General features: G+C 36.5%; 2 protein-coding genes across 4 annotated transcripts in view; one reads left to right on the plus strand and one right to left on the minus strand.

The window, feature by feature from the left end:
• The window catches only part of ACAD11 (acyl-CoA dehydrogenase family member 11), a 100,652-nt gene that overhangs the window by 37,806 nt on the left and 41,187 nt on the right, over window positions 1-21,659 (minus strand). For both annotated transcript variants that reach the window (XM_047782767.1, XM_047782775.1), the window contains exons 10-13: window positions 15,247-15,324; window positions 14,452-14,590; window positions 9,079-9,186; window positions 7,313-7,411 (exon numbers count right to left, since the gene is read on the minus strand). In XM_047782767.1, the coding sequence (XP_047638723.1) occupies window positions 7,313-7,411; window positions 9,079-9,186; window positions 14,452-14,590; window positions 15,247-15,324 (424 nt within the window). The remainder of the gene's footprint in view (window positions 1-7,312; window positions 7,412-9,078; window positions 9,187-14,451; window positions 14,591-15,246; window positions 15,325-21,659) is intronic.
• On the plus strand, window positions 871-6,150 carry ACKR4 (atypical chemokine receptor 4). Of its 2 annotated transcripts, none has more exons than XM_047782795.1 (4): window positions 871-989; window positions 1,434-1,557; window positions 2,282-2,454; window positions 4,858-6,150. In XM_047782795.1, the coding sequence occupies exon 4, from the start codon at window positions 4,867-4,869 to the stop codon at window positions 5,917-5,919; it is 1,053 nt and encodes a 350-aa protein (XP_047638751.1). In that variant the 5' UTR covers window positions 871-989; window positions 1,434-1,557; window positions 2,282-2,454; window positions 4,858-4,866; the 3' UTR covers window positions 5,920-6,150. The 2 variants fall into 2 exon arrangements, with proteins under 2 accessions (XP_047638751.1, XP_047638753.1); XM_047782797.1 differs by lacking the exon at window positions 871-989 and adding an exon at window positions 1,011-1,237.

The raw sequence follows: 21,659 nt of genomic DNA on the forward strand, positions 1-21,659 counted from the left end.
AGGCCGGTGAGAGGTATTTAATTAATTAATTTCTTCCTCCATTTTATTGAGATATAATTGACATATACAGCACTGTATAAGTTTTAGGTGCAGGGCATAATGATTTGACTTCCATACACCATGAAATGATTATCACAATAACTTAAGTGAACATCCATCATCACATACAGATACAAAATTAAATAGAAAAAAAATTTTTTTCTTGTGACAATAACTCTTAGTTTACTCTCTTAACAACTTTCTCATATAACATATAGCAGTGTTAATTCTATTTATTATGTTGTACATTATGTCTCTACTACTTATTTATCGTATAACTGGAAGTTTGTACCTTTTTGACCACCTTCATCCAATTCCCACCCCTCTCCTCTCTGCCTCCGGTAGTCAACACATATCTGATCTCTTTTTCTATAAATTTGTTTTTGAAGTACAAGTCACCTACAACACTATACTAGTTCCCATTACACAACATAGGAATTTGATATTTCCATACATTTTAAACTGACCACGGTGATAAATCTAGTTATGATATGTCACCATACAAAGATATTACTTAGTTGTTGACTATATTCTGCACACTGTACATTTTATCCCTGTGACTCATATATTTTGCAACTGGAAGTTTGTAATACCCTTTTAAGAATCTGTAATCTCTTAATCTCCCTCACCTATTTCTTTCCTCTTCCCACCCTCCTCCCATCTGGCAACCATCTGTTCTCTGTATCTAACTGTTTCTGTTTTGTTATGTTTGTTCATTTGTTTTGTTTGTGAAGGGATATTTTAAATAGAATAGTCAGGGGTTGTCTCAGTGAGGAGGTGGTGATGGGACAAACCACTTGAAAGACATGAGGGAGTGAGCCTTGCAAATATTAAGAGGAAGCACATTCCAGGCAAATAGAAGAGCCAGTACAAAAGCCCTAAAAAAGGAATGTGCCTGGTACATTTCCAAACAGCAAGGAGGTGGCGTGGCAGAACAAGCAAGCAAAGGGGTGAGTAGTCAGATACAAGTTAGAGGGGTAATGAGGCAAGGAGGCAGACCTTATGGGATCTTGAAGACCACTCTAAGAATTTAGTGGAGGGTTGTTTGTTTACTTCCTCTTGCTCCAACATATATAAGATAAAGAAAAATAAGAGGGAAGAGAAGGTGAAAGACCAGAGAGTCTAGAGAAGGCAGGGATAACATTAAGACCTGTATCTTTCAGAAGGCACCAAGAGATCAGAGTAATGATCAGCTATGGTAAGAAGAGATCCCTCTTTTGCAAGAGGTGTGTTTAGCGCCTGCTGGGGAAGGCTGATACGCTCATCTCTTAGCAACTATGCCCTCAGTGACTTCACACCGGTAGCAGAAATTGGCCATGGTAGGAGTATTCAAACCATGGAAAATGGCAACTACTGCAAACCCAGGCCTTTGTTTTTGTTTTATTTTGTTTTAGGTGAGCTGGTTTGGCTGCATGCAAATAACTCTCAAAGACTGGTGGATTTCAAGGAGAAGCTGGCTGTACCCTCACACACATACCTTGGAAAGATGAAGCCCCAATGATCTAGAGCCTCTTTTCTGTGAGTCAATAGGAAAGTTATATCAGTTGCTTGGAGGAAAACAAAAGGAATAGGTCTGAAATAATTTCTGAAGGTGGAGACTAAGCCTAGCTTAGCTAGAGAAGATAACTAATAACTAAGGGAACTGTCATGCAAATGTGAAGAGTCAAGGTCAAATGGACCACAAGGATTAAATCTGCATATATTCTCTCCTTTCTCTAATTTTCATTTGTTTGGAAGTAGGGAGACAGGGAGATAGCCTCCCTAGACAGAAAGATTTTGAAAGTTTGTAACTAGTCATTGAAGATTACAAGTCAGAAAAATAACTTAAAATCATGAGGAAAGCATATCTGGAGGTCAAGGACAGAGAAGGTGAATAGTGAAGCCACAGGGGTCTCATAGTTTAAGTAAAATACAAAATAATTGATGTGGTATAAACATTTAAATTTTACTATACATGCCTAGTGATTACTCAGAATTTCATTTAGTCCTCAAAACGATGGCTTTCTGGGTCAGAATCATTTTGTTCTTTCTCAGACAAAATAATTTTAGAGAATATTTGTCTAGATGCTATCTACAAGTACTTGTTAGCTGCTTTGGTTTGGCAATCATGCCTCAGCTGCCGGCATGTTCTTGTTCCCTTGGGCTAAGTGGAACTTTGAAAGGTCTGTAGTTTTTGAAACAAGATTGAATTTTTTCAAGTTTGGAACCTAGGATACTTAAGAATTTGGATTTGACTTCACAGGATGGTTATACATAAAATAAAAGATAAGTGCTCACAAGGTTAAATTTCCGGAAAGCCCTCCTGGATGTAAGACAAGGGCGGGGTGTAAAACGAAAACAAAAGTAGCCTGAGTTGGAGAGTTCATTTGATTTTACTCTGCACTCAAGACTGCTCCTCTCTGCGGACTGAAACAGGTTGGTTTTTTCCTTTCTTTTTTCACTCAGACTTGAATATGATTTATTTTTTGAGCCCAAGGACTTTACCTATTTACCTATGTAGAGGGAGTCTTGATGCGTAAGTTTACATATGCAAACAAGAGCTATGTGAAAAAGTTATACACTTTAACCTCAAAATAAAAATATGAATATAGCAAGAAGAAATATTATTTTAATACCATTACTTGCCTAAAAAACTTTGTTAATAATAGGTTCTGCTATACCAGTTTTTCCTGCTTTGTTTTATAAACACTAATTTTTTTGTTCTTATAATAATTATAAAGGCATTTAAGTGTGTTTCTATGTATTTGCCAGAAGGATAACTTCTGCAAATAATTTCCACTCCTACTCTTATTTACCTGTATTTTTTTGTACAATTAATTCTTATTTAAAAGTATCTTTCATTAATACCTTATACAGTTTGGCCATATTATATTATCAACAGGTTCAAGATTTCTGTGATGAAAGAGAAAGAAAGAACAAAGTTCGTGTTGTGTTAATAATTAACATATAAGAAAATGAAGACTAGTCTTCTAGATCAGAACTTTTCAAATAACTTCAAGGATAAAATAGCCATTTTAAATTGTGAGCACCTGGTTTTTACATAATGAAAGCAGTTCTATGTGGTTCTTTCCTCAGGGGGGCCTTCTTCACTTTGCTTTACTCAGCCATGAAAGGTTAGAAAGTATAAGAATATTCTTTTATAAATGTAGCACAAACTGGCACAGTATTTTTCATTAAATGAATCTATAAGAATATATGAAATACTTCCAAGGACAAAAATAACCTGATGGTGACAGAACGGCTAAGGAAAAAGCAAAGTAAAACTCAGCACTATAATAAAAATATTCAAAGTTATTGTTTCATATATTTTAAAATTTGTGAATTCTGTGAAAGCTTATCTTAATATTACCGAGTGTTAATAGCCAATATAGTAAAATAACTTAATGATGAGACAGGAGATTCCTGGAGTATCATCTTTCCATTCTAGAGTAATAGCATAACACCTACAGTAAAACCTGTACTTTAACAAATATTAGCTGGGCACCTAGAATGTGCCAGACACTCTCTCAGGTATTAATTACAAATATAAATCCAACAGGCCATAATCTTAGGGAACTTAGAGCAAAGAGGGAAATGGTAGCCTGGGAAACATGTCTTCCATAGGATGGGTTCAATTCTCTGAAAGCTATGTATATATATATACCTATCGGATCGGGAAAGTCTTCTTGAGTGGTGACATCCAAGTTAACTGAGTAGGAGTTGGCCCTTCAAGGAAAGGGCAAGAAATAGTATATCAGATAAAAGAAGATTTGGGTAATGATGTAGACATGGGTTGCAGCATGGTATGTGCTGGAAAACTGCTGGCAAATCAGTACCTTTACTGTCTGTGGAGCAGGGTGCACCGTAGGGGCATGTGGCAGGAAGCATGGTTAGGACCAGATAATGGAGAAGCCTTGGGTATCATGCCAAGGAGCTTAGATTGTACCTTTCAGATGAAGAAATGTGTCTTTCAGGTGAGGAGTAAAGCAGGAGAGGGACAGACTGACACTTTAGATAGAGCACTTTGATGGCAGTAAGAAAAATGTTTTTGACAAGGAGATGGTAAGGAGGAATAAGAACAGTAGGACACCATTTAGGAAGATATTGTAACAGGCCAGGTAATAATGTCGAATTACGTGGATGTGTCAAAGAGCACAGGTAGAATGGAGGAGGCAGACTGGAGACCTATTTAGAAGGTAAAATCAGAATTTAGGGGCTGACTGGAAATCAGGGATGAACATAAAGAAGAAATCAAGGACGGTGCAAGCTTAAGGCTTAGGTGATGAGTGGAATGACAGTGCTATCAAATAGTAGTGTACAACCAGCATGTAGTGATAGGTTTAGGAGGGAGGCTGACTAGAGGAGACTTTGTTTTATAGAAGCCAACTAGTAAACTGAAGTAAAATGGTGAGATAATTTATTTAACTTATTTTAAAATAAAAAAATAAATAAAAGTAAAATATTTATTTTAAATAAATAAAATAATTTATATTAAATTTTAATTTATTGTGTAAAGAACAAATTAAGAATCACAAAGTCATATATGTAAAAGTTATAGGGTTTAATAATTAAGAAAATTCCCTGTGGCATTTTTTTAATCTTTCTATAAATCTCAACCCCTGTTCACAGACTTGTGAAAATAAAGGATGAAAAACCTATCTTGGAGCTATACTCCAATGTGGCTTCCATTAAAGAGTTTCAAAGAGTAGCAGATTCAGGCTCACATATGCTATGGCAAGAATCTATTCTCTAATAAAAGAATAAAACATATGCTAGATTAAAAGAGTTTCCATTTAAGCAATATTAAAATGAATATCCTGTATTCTTTTTGCCATTTAGAGTGGAGCCATGGCTTTGGAACACAACCAGTCAACAGATTACTATTATGAGGAAAATGAAATGAATGATACCCATGACTATAGTCAATATGAAGTGATCTGTATAAAAGAAGAGGTCAGAAAATTTGCCAAAGTTTTCCTGCCTGCCTTCTTCACAGTAGCTTTCATCATTGGACTTGCAGGTAATTCCATAGTAGTGGCCATTTATGCCTATTACAAAAAGCAGAGAACCAAAACCGATGTGTACATCCTGAATTTGGCAGTGGCAGATTTACTCCTTCTATTCACTCTGCCCTTCTGGGCAGTTAATGCAGTTCATGGGTGGGTTTTAGGGAAAATCATGTGCAAAGTCACTTCAGCCTTGTACACAGTCAACTTTGTCTCTGGAATGCAGTTTCTGGCTTGTATCAGCATAGACAGATACTGGGCAGTAACGAAAGGCCCCAGTCAACCAGGAGTGGGAAAACTGTGCCTGCTCATCTGTTTCTGTGTCTGGATGGCTGCCATCTTGCTGAGTATACCTCAGCTGGTTTTTTACACAGTCAATCACAAAGCGAGGTGTGTACCCATCTTTCCATACCAGCTAGGAACATCCATGAAAGCACTGATTCAAATGCTGGAAATCTGCATTGGGTTTGTAATACCCTTTCTTATTATGGGAGTGTGCTACTTCATCACAGCAAGGACTCTCATCAAGATGCCAAACATTAAAAAATCTCGGCCCCTCAAAGTTCTGCTCACAGTGGTCCTAGTTTTCATCGTCACTCAGCTGCCTTATAACATTGTCAAGCTCTGCCAAGCCATAGACATCATCTACTCCCTGATCACTGACTGTGACATGAGCAAACGCATGGATGTTGCCATCCAAATTACAGAGAGCATCGCACTCTTTCACAGCTGCCTCAACCCAGTCCTGTATGTTTTCATGGGAGCCTCTTTTAAAAACTACATTATGAAAGTGGCCAAGAAATATGGGTCCTGGAGAAGACAAAGACAAAATGTGGAGGAGATTCCTTTCGATTCTGAAGATGTTACAGAACCAACGAGCACTTTCAGCATTTAAATATAAAACCGCTCTGTGTCTTGCTTTGATACACATGAATGATGCTTTTCCCCCAGATCAAACATCTGCATTACTCTGAAACGCAAATCTCAAACACTGTAGTGGCAATGTATAAAAGAAAAGAGGTTGGGTGGGGAAGGGGGGTGGGACAGAAGCCAAGAAAAAGAGGAAACATAATAATAAATGTAAAAAACATGGAAATGAAAATTAACAATAAAGGAAAACAGTAGTAACAGGCATTGTAAGAATAATACTGTAAGTTAGGTCATCTAAAACAAATGATTAAAGAGGCCTAAATTAAGGGTGTTTATAATTATTGTAAATTATCGAAATTATAATATAAGAAAATAACTATGCAGCGAAATTTAATATTTTTCCTTTTTCCTGTTTCTTAATTTGTGATTTCATAAAACTCCAGAAAGAAAAACAATTAGCAATCAAAAAAAAAAAAAAAAAACCCCAAAAAACAAACAGCTTTTCTTGCCTTTTAATACATTCCTGGTAGGTAAGTTTCTAAACATATAATTTGCTTTTATGATGTCAACTTTCTTTAGTAATAAACTTGTTGTCCTGTTAGATTTATCATGTGTACTCTAGAAGCAATCCTCAGACCACTACATTCAACTAGGTTTTAATTTTTATAATTTCCTAAAGGGTTCATCCATTTATGTGAGTCTGAGGGTTGAATAAACAATATATTTTCCTATGTATAAAGGCCCTTATTTTTCATTTAACCACTTGAATTTTTTTCTTTTTTTTCTTTTTTTAAGGGCTGCATCCATGACATATGAAGGCTCCCAGGCTAGTGGTTGAACTGGAGCTACAGCTGCCAGCCTAAGCCACAGCTTGGATTTGATCCAAGCCGCGTCTGCGACCTACACTACAGCTCTTGGCAACGGTGGATCCTTAACCCATTGAACGAGCCCAGGGATCAAATCCGCATCCTCATGTATGCTAGTCAGAGTCCTTTCCACTGTGCCACAATGGGAACTCTACAACTTGCATTTTTAAGCAATGAAAACATGTACCAGAATAAATTATTTTTAATAGCATGTATTGCGTATCTCTTTAAAAATAACTATATATATAAATTATTACAATCCATGTATATAATATGTCCCTGTTAAAATTTAACTTTAATAGAAATCACAAAGGTCAAAATAGTGTGTAATAATATGAATTTTCTCTCTCACAAACTGTAAAAAAGACACTTTCTGCTCTTAAAATAAACATCACCTAATCAAGACAGTACTTTAAAATTAACTTCTCTTTTTATCAACTATTTCTAAATTTGAAAATGTTCTCAAAGGTAGAATTTAAAGAACTGTGATCATGAAATGAATAATCACGTGTCTTATTCTAGCACAGCATCTAGCTCCATCTGAATACTCACCACTAATCCACCACTTCTTGCCATTAATTACATAGCTGTCACCATCTTGTTGGATGCTACATTCAATATTATTGGCATCACTTGAAGCTACATCAGGCTCTATAAATAAGCAAAGGCTGAATTTACAGGCAGGCATATATCATCAATTATAAAGACACTTAAATGAAGAAATGTGAACTCTGAGGACAGAGGCATCTTTGTCTTTTTCCTCTTCCTATCCTTCCCCTCTTCCACCCTAGTTCTCCTACAACTTACACATAGTAGGTATTCAATAAATGTGCACTGGGAGAATGAATGAATGAAATATTTAGAATAGTTCAGATAGATCAGCTATCTGAATTATGTTCTTGGAATTCTTATCAATACATGACTTGGGATACAACTCACTCAATCCTTTCTCCAATCATCAAAAGTACATTAAAAAATATTGTTCTTTACTTCCCACAATGGAAAGAAATCTGTACTACATATTTGCAAGCCAGATTTCCTCACCATAACTCTAGTATCTTAAAAAATTTATAACTGTGCCTTGCAAATTATATTAGGAATGCTTTCACCAATTTATTTATTTTACATTATAAAAGCTTGCTTAATGCTTAGAACGTTTTCCATAGGACACCTTTATGAAACTGCTTTACTGCATGGCATTTCAGAACTTACAGGCTAGCTATCAATCACAGAAGTCTACTGCTCTTTCAAATGGATCCTTCAGATGTTTTATGTGTTTTCTTTCTAAAACTGGAGACCCTCTTCCTGTGTACTCTATTTATTTTGTAACCTCCAATTAGAGCTTTGATAACACGGCACAGTGCAGGTGTTCAAAACATGCCTCCCACTGATTTCTTGTTTGTTTTTTTGCTTTTTAGGGCTACGCCTGTGGCATATGGAAGTTCCCAGGCTAGGGGTCCAATTGGAGCTGCAGCTGTAGGCCTACACCTCAGCCGCAGCAACTTGGGATCTGAGCTGTGTCTGTGACCTACACCACAGCTCACAGCAATGCTAGATCCTTAACCCACTGAGCGAGGCCAGGGATCAAACCAGCGTCCTCATGGATACCAGTCAGGTTGGTTACTGCTGAACCATGACGGGAAATCCCACCTCTTCCTGATTTAAATGGAGATCAGTTGTGCTATTGTAAATGTATGCAATCTTACAGAATCTGGCCAAAATTATGACCAGGTGAAATTTAGTTTAATTCTAAACTCAATTATGAAGCAATGATTTTTGTCCTTTGAAGAGTCCTTAGTTACTATTTCCTATGTACGAAGGTACCAAAACCCATTTTTATTAACATGCCTAGTTTTATTTCCTCACATGTTTGTAATCTGAACTATAAGACCAGCACTGGTCAAAGTTCTGTTTTTTGAGTCTATGGCAGAGTTGAGTAGTTTTTCAGTATCAGTGTAACATTATCACAAAAATGAATTTCATACATTAGGGTAAAAAAGATCTTAAACATCCATAGATGGCAATTTTAGAAATGCAAGTCAAAAGATTATAAAACTAGGTTTACTCTGGTACTAATGCCTAAAGCAGGCTACCAGAAAACATCAACTGCTAACCTCCCAAAGGGGAGGACAATTTTATTTTGCACATTTAAAAATGCCAAAAATTAAAACTGGGTTTACCACAAACATATTCACATTTCTGCCCCAGGCAAAAGTGTCTGAAACACAGGAGCCAATATCCCACATTCCTTCAGTTCGTCTGTAATAACCCAGGAAGTGTGACTGCACAAGGGGAGAAGGTGACTGATTTGCTCTTACCTGTCATACAGAAGCAGGAGGCAATGCTTCCTTCAAGAAGAGGCTCAAGCCACTGCTGCTTCTGCTTATCACTTCCATAGAGGTGGAGAACCTCCATATTCCCTGTGTCTATTATAAAATAATTAAAAGCATTTGTTTTAAATTTAAAATTTTACCAATATGAAATCCAAACTTTATATAGAGAGCATAGACATGAATTTTTTTCTTTGGCCATGCCAGTGGCATATGAAAATTCCCAGGCCAGGGATGGAACCTGAGCCACAGCAGTAACACCACCAGGTCCTTAACTCATTGAGCTACCAGGGAACTCCAGACATGAATCTTTTTAAAGCAAATATTTACTAACAAATTATTTTGAAACATAACAGTAAATATAATTTATAAGGAGGGTATGCTATAAGTTAAGTACATGACATTTGTTGCCTATTTATTCAATTTGTTCTGTATCATAGATGCTTGTTTACCTCATCGTAATGAAGTATGGCTCTAATGCGTTTTAACTTATTAGGACTGAGGAAGATATCTGACTTGGCTAACCTCTGCTGCCATGGAAATACATTCCACTAGGAATGACTGCAATGCTTCTGGCAGACAATTAACATTACTTATTCTACTGAGACTCCAGCTCTGAGACTCTGATTCCTCGAACACACCCTGTGCTTTCTAACTTCCACAAGTTTGCTTGGGCCAGGCTTTCTTTTGGGTGAAATTGTACTTGTCATTCCTAAGTACATTTCTGCTTCTGAGTCACCACCATTGTGAAGACTCTCCAATTGTGCAATCAGAAATTTCTCCTTCCTTTGACCTCACATTGTAATTGACTGTCTCTTTACTGCCTACATTGCTCTTCTGTGACCCCCTACCATCTAGAAAAGAACAGGTAATATCTCAAGGATGCTAAACATGGAATCCCTGCCCTGGATAGAAAATGACAGTAGATAACTTCAAAGATACTCTTCAGCCCTCAGAAGGCACTGTGCATTACACAACACATTGCTATATCTCTCTCAGGTGAAAAGAATACTTCTTGTCTGCCATGGAGCAAAACTCTTTAAATGCCTTTTCTGATTTTCATTCCCATGAAATTTCTAAAAATACTATCTAAAACCTTTCCCTTGAATACTGACTACTTTAGGAAGAATTTTTTAAATATCCTTGCTTACAATGATGCTAAGGACAGTTACTGAAATGCCTATGAAAACTGAGCTAAGTTCAAGTTAAGTCTCTCAAAATATGTTTGTACTCTGTTCAGACCCTCCTGAAGGGCCCAAGTGATACTAAAATGCACAAAATTCCTGAGTTCCCATCGTGGCTCAGTGGTTGATGAATCCGACTAGGAACCATGAGGTTGCGGGTTCGATCCCTGGCCTTGCTCAGTGGGTTGAGGATCTGGTGGTGCTGTGAGCTGTGGTGTAGGTCGAAGACCCGGCTCGGGTCTGGTGTTGCTGTGGCTCTGGTGCAGGCAGGCAGCTATGGCTCTGATTGGACCCCTAGCCTGGGAACCTCCATATGCCGCAGGAGTGGCCCTAGAAAAAGCAAAAAGACAAAAAAAAAAAAAAAGCACAAAATTCCTAGTAGATTAACACAAGCTTAAAATTCTTTTCAGCCAAGGGAGAAAATGAGTTGCATTATAATTAACAAAGTTCATTGTTTTTTAATTTTTTTTTGCTTGTTGTAAATTCATTGTTTCTTGTTGAAGTTCGAATGAGGTAAATATTGAATAAAAACTTCCCAGAAATTAGTTTATTCTGAGAAGATGGCAAACCAAAGCTATCATTTAGAGGTTGGGAAAAAAAAAAAGCCTAGATAAATTACTTCCACAAAAGAGAAAATTTTTCACCAAAATTAGCCTAAAGGCCTCTAAATTTTCCAGTGATAACTTTAGAATTAAAATGGAGTTCTCACTGTGGCTCAGTGGGTTAAGAATCCAACTAGTATCCATGAGGATGTGGGTTTGATCCCTGGCCTTGCTCATTGGGTTAAGGATCTGGTGTTGCCGCAAGGTACGGCATAAGTGGCAGATGCAGCAAGATCTGGCATTACTGTGGTTGTGGCTGGTTGGCGGCTGCTGCTCCCATTCGACCCCTAGCCTGGGAACTTCCATATGCCACAGGTGTAGCCCTAAAAAGACAAAAAAAAAAAGTTAAAACGACTATTTGCAACATTTCAATATACAATACTATATGACTGGATGGGCAAAAAAACAAAAGACAAATTGCAAGACTACATATATGTCCCATAAGCTATTTTCCATTTGGGAAATAATTTGGGTATCCTGAGTAGAAATTCATCTCATATACACTTAAGAAACCTCCCAAAGTATTTAACTGGCATCAATTACAGTCTCTTCTTTATCTGCTTTGGATAAAGCAAATACAATGCTCTGAGACACAATGGCCCAAAGGCCTTTGTGAAGATCTATCCACTACAAAGAGAAAATGCCTAGTCTTCTACCTATGGTTTTACACATCTTATTTGCTGAGGACATTGCTTCTCATATTTTGGTCAAAGAAATGTATTTCACTTGCTAATTTAAAATTTTTAGCTGATATTTAGATAGTACAACTGATAGTCTCATGAAATGTTAACACTAGAAAAAAGTTTATGACCATCTAGTAAAAAAGTTCAAAGGTCGAATGGAGAAATAGTGTAGAGGTGCATCTGCAATGATGTCTTATTTTTCATATTATGACCCATTAATGTGTCATAGTATTGATTCAAGGGAATATGGATAGCATTCCCTAAAAATAAAAATAGATCAAAATTCAAAAATTAGATTAGGCTCAGTGGAAAATATATGAATTCTTGTAGTAAGGGAAATTACTGTTTCACGAAGCCTTTTTTCAGTAGTATATGTTTCTCTCCCCTCATTTCTATAAATTCGCCCATCCATGAACATACATGTACAAGTATATATGCTACATACTGTCACAATATAAAATCTGTTTCATACTATGAGTGGCAAGAATAAAAGTTTAAAATTTTTTTTTTTTTGCTTTTGTCTTTTTTTGAGGGCTACACCCATGGCATATGGAGGTTCCCAGGCTAGGGGTTTAATTGGAGCCGTAGCCACCGGCCTACGCCAGAGCCACAGCGACGTGGGATCTGAGCCGCATCTGTGACCTACACCACAGCTCACAGCAACACTGGATCCTTAACCCACTGAGCAAGGCCAGGAATTGAACCTGCAACCTCATGGTTCCTAGTTGGATTTGTTTCCACTGTGCCACGACGACAGGAACTCCAAGAATAAAAGTTTTATAGAAAAGACTACCAGCTCTTTCCACAAAATTATGCTGCCTATGTGGCATGATGTAATAGCTCTCCACATGATGAGATAAAAATCCTAAACTCTGGGAGTTCCCGTCGTGGTGCAGTGGTTAACGAATCCGACTAGGAACCATGAGGTTGTGGGTTCGGTCCCTGCCCTTGCTCAGTGGGCTGACGATCCGGCGTTGCCGTGAGCTGTGGTGCAGGTTGCAGACGTGGCTCGGATCACGTGTTGCTGTGGCTCTGGTGTAGGCTGGTGGCTACGGCTCTGATTAGACCCCTAGCCTGGGAATCTCCATATGACGCGGGAGTGGCCCAAGAAACAGCAAAAAGACAAAAAAAAAAAAATCTTAAACTCTGAATAGGTAGGTATATTCACTTTTATAATACCCTCATTATTGGATTAAAATGTAGTATAGCAGTAAATTGATAAGTCAATGTTTTGAAGTGAGAAAACTGTATCTGGGACAAGGTCAACCATCATAAATGAGAGTCAAAGTCCAGTGTGTAAACACTATGAGAGGCAACTAGATTGTGTTTTCTCTGACATTGTTCTGACATCCAACACATCTCTTTTTAGCACTTCCTCCCTTCATTAACTCTTTTTGGGAGAGCTTTAGTACCAGGGCCATACAATACGCACAAAAGACAAAAAGAGGCTAACTTCTGCAGGGACACGATAGGATACTGTCCTATATTCTCATTCTTCTCTAATCAGATGCTAGTCTGTGACTAGAAGCATCAAAAGAACTAGAGTAACTTGGAAAAAAAAGACAAAAAGACATTCCTGAATCTGAATCTCCAAGGATGAAGCCTGTAAATCTAGATTTCTTTTTTTGAAAGTTCCTTAGGGGGTTCCTTCTGCAAATTGTGTCTGCAAAACACCTTCTAAAGACTACATTCCTGGTTTATTCCTTCTATATTAACTTTTTCAAGAAAAGCTGGCCTCCTTCCTTCATCTTTCCAATTTTTCATGTCAAAGTCCCTGAAGGCAGCCTTGACTTTCCCATTAATACCATATAACCAATCAGAAAATCCTCTTGGCTCTGCCTCCAAAGTATATTTAGATCTTTCCACCTCTCACCCTTTCCACTGCTACTACCCTAGAACAAATCACCATCACCTCTCACCAGGACCATCACAAGACTCCCTGCTTACCTCCTTTCCTCCTTTTGTTAATTCTCAACATAGGGATCTTTTTAAATTTTGTCACTTCTCTGCTTAAATCCCCATTTCATTGAAAGTAAGCCCCTACCTGCCCTTAAGTCCTGACATATAAAGCCCTTTTCTCTGATATCTTCTGCTATTCTTTATCAGCCACACTGACCTCTTTGCCTTTCCTGAAATATACCAATCACACGCTTTCTTTAAGGTCTTTGCATTTTCTGTTTTCTATGCTTAAAATGCTTCCCCCCAGATATCAGCATGGCTAACCCTCTCATGGTCTTTAAATCTTTACTGAATATCATTTTCTCCATAAGCTTATTCTGAACATTCCATCTTAAATTGTTCCACATTCCCTTTCTGTCAGCATTCCTGAGCTCCCCTACCTTGCTGGGGTTTTTCTCCAAAGCACTTTTCATCTTCAAACTTACTACATAATTTACTTATTTAATTTATTGTTTATTTTTGTCTCTCCATTAGAATGTCAGCTCCATGAGGGCAGGAATCTTTGTGCATTTTATTTCATGTTACACTCCAAGTTCCTAAAACAGTACTTGACATATAGTAGGCAACTGATAAATAATTGGTGAGTAAACAGAGAGACAATGAGGCTAACCAAAAGATTTGAAACTCTATCCATTCTAACTAACTATGGATATATTCAATACTTGATCAGGAAACTGGAAAACCTATATTGCCAATCCTTTTGGTGGTGACTTCTATTCACTAATACGCTTAATGATGTTTAACAAAAGAATAGTCCAATGAGAACTTTAGATCTATTTTTAAATACTTAAGTCAAAGTAACTGAAAAGTAAAATTATAGACAAATTTATAAATCAATGACTTTGTGTAGAAAAACTTCCTTATAAAATACAGAAATTTTGAACATTGCTCAAAATATCCAAGACAAGTTCCATTTTTAAATAATGTACTAACCTGGTGCTTGGCAGTTAAAGACCTCTGAAGCAAAAAAGCATTTTCCTGTTTCTTCAGCAATCAAGGCATAGTCCACTTGGCTAAGACCACTTACAGCTGGTAAAAACAAGTTCCACAGGCCTTCTGCTTTGGCCATTTCCTGTCAAGGTGATGAATATGCCAGAGTGATCATAATTTAAAATGACCCCAAAGAGTACATTTTTCAAAGATATTGGTATTTATGCTTTTTGAACTATTTATTTCAAAGCTATTTATTTCATTGTAGCCTACAATGTACAAAACAAAGAGGTTATTAATTCATTATAAATCAACAGTTTCTTAACAGTTAAAGAAATGACTTTTCCACCAAGCTATCTTACATTTGGTTGAAAAACTAAATTTGCTTATAAAATCTTTTTCAATTGAGTGTAATTATGCCAAATATACTATTTTGTGCATTTGAATTTCTAACATGTGTTGCTGTTAAAATCTGAAATCATGAAATTTTGATTAAGCCCATGTGGGACAAATGTCCTGCCTCAATTTCAGTCTAAGTGACAGATGGTAGTGAGTAGTATTGATCCTATTTCTTTTCTTTGAACAGCTGTAAAAAGCTGTCTTTATCACATACCATACCTACACACTATGTAACCTAATTTGTATACTAGAGGTTCTATTTTTAACTTTCTTTTAAAAAAGTTATAATTGATATAATTATCTTCTACATTTATAACAACAGACGCAATAACAAACTAAGGTCTCAAAAAACCCCTGCATATAAATTCTCCAATTTTAAGTTTCTTTTATTTTTCTTACCTTGAGTTTATCAATCACCAAAGGTTTTTTCCATTTGTCTGCTGAATTTTGATTTTGAATATAGAACTCAATTACCTCCTTAAAATATAAAGGGGAAAAAATTCGATAGTTAAACACAAAATAAATAATGCGATAAACTGCTAATATCCAAAGTAAACATATTTGAGTGAAGAGGCTTTTTCAGTTGCTGTGGAATCAATAAAATTTCTTTCTAAAACCAGATAGAGAAGTATAAAAATTCTAGATGTTTGTTCCTCACAAAGTTATGCTTGCCTCGATATTAGAGAATTTACTTTCAAAATCCTATACCAAGATTTAAGTGTTCCATTTTCAGCAATATGTCACACTCATAGAATCCCCTCCCAGGTATACTACTAAAAGTGCTGCATAAAATACTAAAAATAATTTTAAAAATACTTCTAGTAATGCATGGAAGGAAAATAAGGACATTCCTCAGAGACCAGGAATAAAAAAGCCTGACTCTTCTGGTGTGAGAGAGCCCTGGGACCAAGCTTCCCAGGGGGATGTAGGCTGATGCACAATAGCCTGGGCCCTACTTTGCAACAGGCCACATTGACAGGGGTCAGGAGGCAAAACCAAATGCCCCAAAGAGGGCAAGAGGGAGGATCAGCCATCACCACTTCCTTTCACCAAAGCTAGGATGCCTGATGAGCAAAACCTCAGTGGAAAAAAACAGAAAACAAAACCAAAAACCCACCCCTCAGTGCTGGGCATGGGAATATAGGCCAGGAGCTCTCTTGTGGGGCAGTGGCTTAAGGATCCAGTGTTATCACTGCAGCAGCTTGGGTTTCTGCTGTGGCGAGGGTTGGATCCCTGGCCCGGGAACTTCAACATGCACAGGCATGGCCAAAAACAAACAAACAAACAAAAGGAATACTGGTCATATAGAGATGAAACAGAAAAAAAAATACCCAAAAATATTTCTAACCTGAAGCCTATCTTCACCCAGGTTTGAGATCTGAATTCAAAGACCTATGGGTCTCTAAAATTAAGTTTACAGTCTTCCTGGTGACAGTGCCTGAAAACACCTGGCAGCAGCAACTGCAAATTCTCTCTGGAAGAAAGAGGTTTTTTTTATTTTGTTTTGTTTTGTTTTAAAGGCTTAAATAATCCTTGTGGATAAAATCCATTCCAAAGAATGGGCATTCAGAATGAAAAAATACTCAGCATTCAAGGTAACAAACCACCATTAGCAAGAATTAGCAAAAACAATAGTTCAACAAAACAGAATCACACTCTCCAAAGATCACAGATAGAATCATGACCAAATACAGAATATAAAGTGTATATCTAGTAGATTTTAAGAATAAAGGAAGGAATCAAAGGGATGACAAAGGACCATCAAACCCAGCCAGACAAATTTGAAAAAGAACTGAATGCAACTTGAGGCCAAGAAAAACCTAATTAAACTTAAAAACTTAGTGGCAGTGGTTCTCAAACTTTCGTGGTATCAGAGTCACTTGGTAAAACCCAAAGGCCCAGGCCCTGTCCACCAAGATGCCTGATGAACAAAACCTAAGTGGAAAAAAATAGAAAACAAAAACAAAAACAAAAACCCACCACTCAGGGCAGACGTGGGAATATAGGCCAGGAGTTCTCTTGTGGTGCAGTGGGTTAAGGATCCAGTGTTGACTTCAATGAGTCTACCTCTATATTCTTACTTCTGTAATCTTAACTAGCTCCCAAGACAATACAAATGCAATCCAAATTTTGAGATGCAATGCTCTATACAAGGTTGAAAAGTGGAAAGATAAAGCCAAAAATAAATAAACAAATAAACAGGAAGAAAGATCTGGAGAATTTCCTCCTTTCCTGAATGAAGCACAGAAATTCAAGAGAAAGAAAATATAAATGGTTAAAAGGTATGGTGGCTACAGAGAGAATCTTTACTTCCCTTTTCTTGGTCCAAAAAAAAAAAAAAAGGAAAAGAGAGACAAAAGTTTGTTAGCAGATTCTCATTAAAGGAGCTTGATCCTAGAAGAAACATCTGAATTGTAAGGAGGAATAGTAAATAAAGTGATAAAATAGATAGGTAAATTGAAATTTAAAAACTAGCCACATAAAACAAAAATGCCTATTTGTGCAACTTGAATCAAATTAAACTAAAATATTGGACTAAATGGCACTCTCCAATATTTTGCTATCAAATCATCTCTGTACTCATTTTGTATACCTAGGCTAGTACTTGATGAAAAGCTATAAACATTGGCCAAAACTTCATACTACAAAATTCTAAAACTGTCCCACCAATTTACAGTCATATAAGTCATAGGCCAAAGCATTCCTTTTGTAGAACCATGGCTAGTTTAGAGTATTGTTGTATTTAGTGAAAACTTCAGGAAGACAAAGGATGGTTCTTTCAAAGGCACCAGGATGCAGAGCACTTGTCATTTCTATCAGGAAGTTAGTTAAGTTGGAAGATTTCCTGTTTAGGGTTGTTTATTATTTCTATCCCTCACATTGCCATGGAAATAGTCAATACAATTGCGTTTGATAAGAAATGCGTTATGCAATACAAGTAGAAATTCCCCATCTCTGACTACCTCTCAGTGATACTACAGTTTTGAGAAATCAAATTGTGCTACTTACATAATTGTTTAAAAACTTGTATTATTTAATACTTCCTGTTCTAAGATCTATCATTCTGGACATCTGCAAAATCTATTTGTGGTATGGTAGGAGTTAGAATTAAAATAAACTACCTAAGGAAAAAAAAAAAAGGCAAATGGATAAAAATAAAACTCATTACAAAGAAGCTTTCTTTAATTCTTAAAGTATGAAAAAGTTGACTGATGAAAAACAAGAGCAGAAAAGATGCTTGGTGCCTGATCAGTTCTCCCCAAATGTCACCTTTAACATCTAACTTCCTCTTTCACTAGTTGAGATACTGCTTTGGAGTATGTTGGTTCAGAATCTTAAATCTGAGCCTACAAATAATTTTGGAATATGATATGTTTTTCACTTGGAATTTAAGTCCATTAGAAAAAGAGAAGCAACAGTTCATTATTAGACTCAGTAGGAAAATATGACTAATGCTATCACCATGTTAAAAGTGTATTGTCAGAGTCCCTCGCAGGCATTGTCACTGCTATGGATTGGGTTCGATCCCTGGTCTGGGAACTTCTGCATGCTGAGGGTGTAGCCCAAAAAAAGTATGTTCTCAGTAATATGTCATGTTGCCAGTTCCTGTCTAACATGCTATTTTTAGGACTCCTTATCCATTTTAAACAGAAAGAATTGTCTTTTTTTCATTATTTTTCTTCCAGTTTTTTTGAGATATAATTGACATATAGCATTGTATAAGTCTAAGGTATTCAGTATAATAATTTGACATATATAATGAAATGACTATCACAATAAGTTTAGTGAACACCCATCAGCTCATATAAAAATTAAAGAAACCGAAAAAATTTTTTCTCGTGATGAGAACTCTTACCTTTCACATATAACATACAGCAGCGTCAGTTATATTCATCATGGTGTACATTACATCCCTAGTTATCTATCTTATAACTGGAAGTTTATACCTTTAACCAATTTCCCCCTCTCTCAACCCCCCACCCCAGGAAAAATTGCCTTTTAACAATTTAAAATCCGTAAGATCATGGGTTATGTTCTCACTTTATGATATCCAAGGAGTTTCAAAAGGTCATGAGAATAGCATAAATGAACCTTATTTTCTCCCATTATAAAAAATTGGAAAAATAAGTAAAGTATTAAGAAAAAGTCATCAAGAGTCTTACTAGCTAAAGATATGTACTATTAAGATGTTGGTGTATTATATGATACAATCTTATTTTCTAGATATAACTGTTTTAGTTTTTTATAAACGTAGTTGTAATAATATTGGATAGAATTTTATAGGCTTCCCTCTATATTTTGAAAAAGGTAATAACCCTTCTCCAAGTATCATTTCAAATGTGTATTTTCACAAATAGGGATTAGTATTGTTCAGAACACTCTACAGGATAAATGTTTTTACAGATGTTGATACGAGTTTTTAAAGGAAGAAAAATCTCCCATTATGAGATACAGATATATTCCAGATTTCAAAGATCTGCAGACACAAAATGGTTATGGCTTTCCTTGCCACACAAAATGTTGACAATCTTTCCTTTACATCTATAGACTTCTTTTTAAATTTATCGTAAAGCATTTTATTTTATTGAAAGGTCTTTGTAAATATTTTTAAATTTTATTTTAATTAATTTATTTATTTTTAGGGCATATGGAAGTTTTGTTTGTTTGTTTGTTTGTTTGTTTATTTATTTATAGGGCATATGGAAGTTCCTAGGCTAGGGGTTGAATTGGAGCTACAGCTGCTGGCCTCCGCCACAGCCATAGCAATGCGGGATCTGAGCCACGTCTTTGACCTACACCACAGCTCATGGCAACGCTATATCCTTGACCCACTGAGCAAGGCCAAGCATCGAACCCACATCTTCATGGATCCTAGTTGGGTTCGTTAACCACTGAGCCACGAAGGGAACACCCTTTTCGTAAATATTTTAATAGCTGTATGGTATTTAGAGATGCATCACAACCCAACTTATGACAGCTCTTCTGTGCTGCATGCTTCCCTGGATTGCTCATTTACATTTATGAATGTAAGAACAAGGTTATTTGGTTTCCACTGCCAATTTGACTCTTGTTTGAATAAATCAGGCAAGCTGACTGGCAAGCTAGAGTCTATACCAAATCCCTTACCAGAAAACAAAACAAAAAAAAAACACCAAAAACTAAAAAATGGAGTACTCTTCTCTAAAGCACTAACCATCACTTGAAGCCCTGGCTTCTGTGAAACAGACCGTTTTCTTTTTTAGAGTACTCTGGCAGCTCTTTGGGACAAACACCACTGCTACCTGGAAGGGTTAGAAATCACCCTAAGTAGTCCACCAACTATAGGTTCACTCTTCAATCAAACATCTTGATTTCTCTCTTCTTCTCAGTCTTGCTCTTCTTAATGATCAATCATATGGAATCCATTGTTTTTTTTTTTAAAAAAAAAAAAAGATTACCACCTGTGCTACAGTCCTCTCTTATTTTGAAATTCTTTTGAGATGTGGCTTCCTGCTAAGGTTTATTCTTTGGTATGATCCTTTCTGCTTTCCAAATCCATTTTCCATTCTCTTTTCCGAACTTTTGGTCCTCTGATATGTACCCCTCCTGTTTTTGTGCTTTTACCAATTCCATTTAGAAAAATTTTCTTTATTGTTAATTCAAGGGGATTTATGGTGGGAAGGAGGTAAATGCTGATTTCAGTCTGCATTCTTGGACCCAAAGTATTGCATTTTCTTTTTAATACCCAAAAGTTCAGAATTTTAAAACTCAAAATTGTATATATACTAACTAGGGCAGAAAGTCTCCAAAATGATACCTTAACCACTGAACACATAGAAGGGGTGACTAATTTAGGAAGCACTTCCTCTTATTTAAATAGTATTTTCTTTAGTTACTCTACTCTGAGCAAACACCATCTCATGCCAGATCTTCACCAAAAAATAATTATTCATATAATTTAAGCAACAACAGTAACTGCTCTCTAAACACATATCAACTCTGAACCTGCACATATGGAAGTTCCTGGGCCAGGGATGGAATCCCAGCAGCAGCTGTGACCTACATCACAGCTGTGGCAATGCCGGATCCTTAATCCCGTTTGCCGGGTTAGAGATCAAACCCGTTACGCCATAGAGACAATGCCAGATCCTTAGCCTGATGTGCCACAGTGGGAACTCCTCAACTCTGAACATTTTTGCATAAAGAATTTTGGTCTTTTCAGTTTCCTATTTGATTTTGCTCATCTAGCTCTAGACCTCTCAGAATCACAGAAAATGTATTCATATTGTAGGTGAAGAAACTGAGGCTCTGAGAGATAGTTATTTGCCTAAGACCACCTAACTGGTGGCAAAATGGACCAGAATCATTATAATTACAAAAATCACAATTCCTATACTAGGTATTTACCTACACACATACTCCGCCAAACTTCCTTTACGTATATTCACAATAGCTTTTATCTTTCTTTCACAGCATTGATCATCTCTTATTAATGTCTTCTTCGATGCTAAAGTACAAGCTTTGTAGAAGCATAAATTCTGTCTTCTTGTTCTTTCTGTTTACTTTCGATGGTTCTCTAGTAATTACCTAATAATTACTGATTATCGGAATGAATGTGTCACATTACTTCTGTAATTTCAGTGAATTTGCTGAAATTAATACCTTAAAGTAGTAGTTTTTTGGGGGGAGTGGTGTTAGTATCTGTGAATGGCTTGAAATGACATACAAAATTTTCTGGGTATGTCTCTCTTGTCTGTTGTTCTCTTAACTCTCAGAGGGGCCCATTAAAAAAAAAAAAAAAAAGGCTGAAAATTGGTGCCTTAGGAAAAGGC

This window comes from Phacochoerus africanus, chromosome 1, assembly GCF_016906955.1.
Source record: "Phacochoerus africanus isolate WHEZ1 chromosome 1, ROS_Pafr_v1, whole genome shotgun sequence".
Lineage (NCBI taxonomy): Eukaryota > Metazoa > Chordata > Mammalia > Artiodactyla > Suidae > Phacochoerus > Phacochoerus africanus.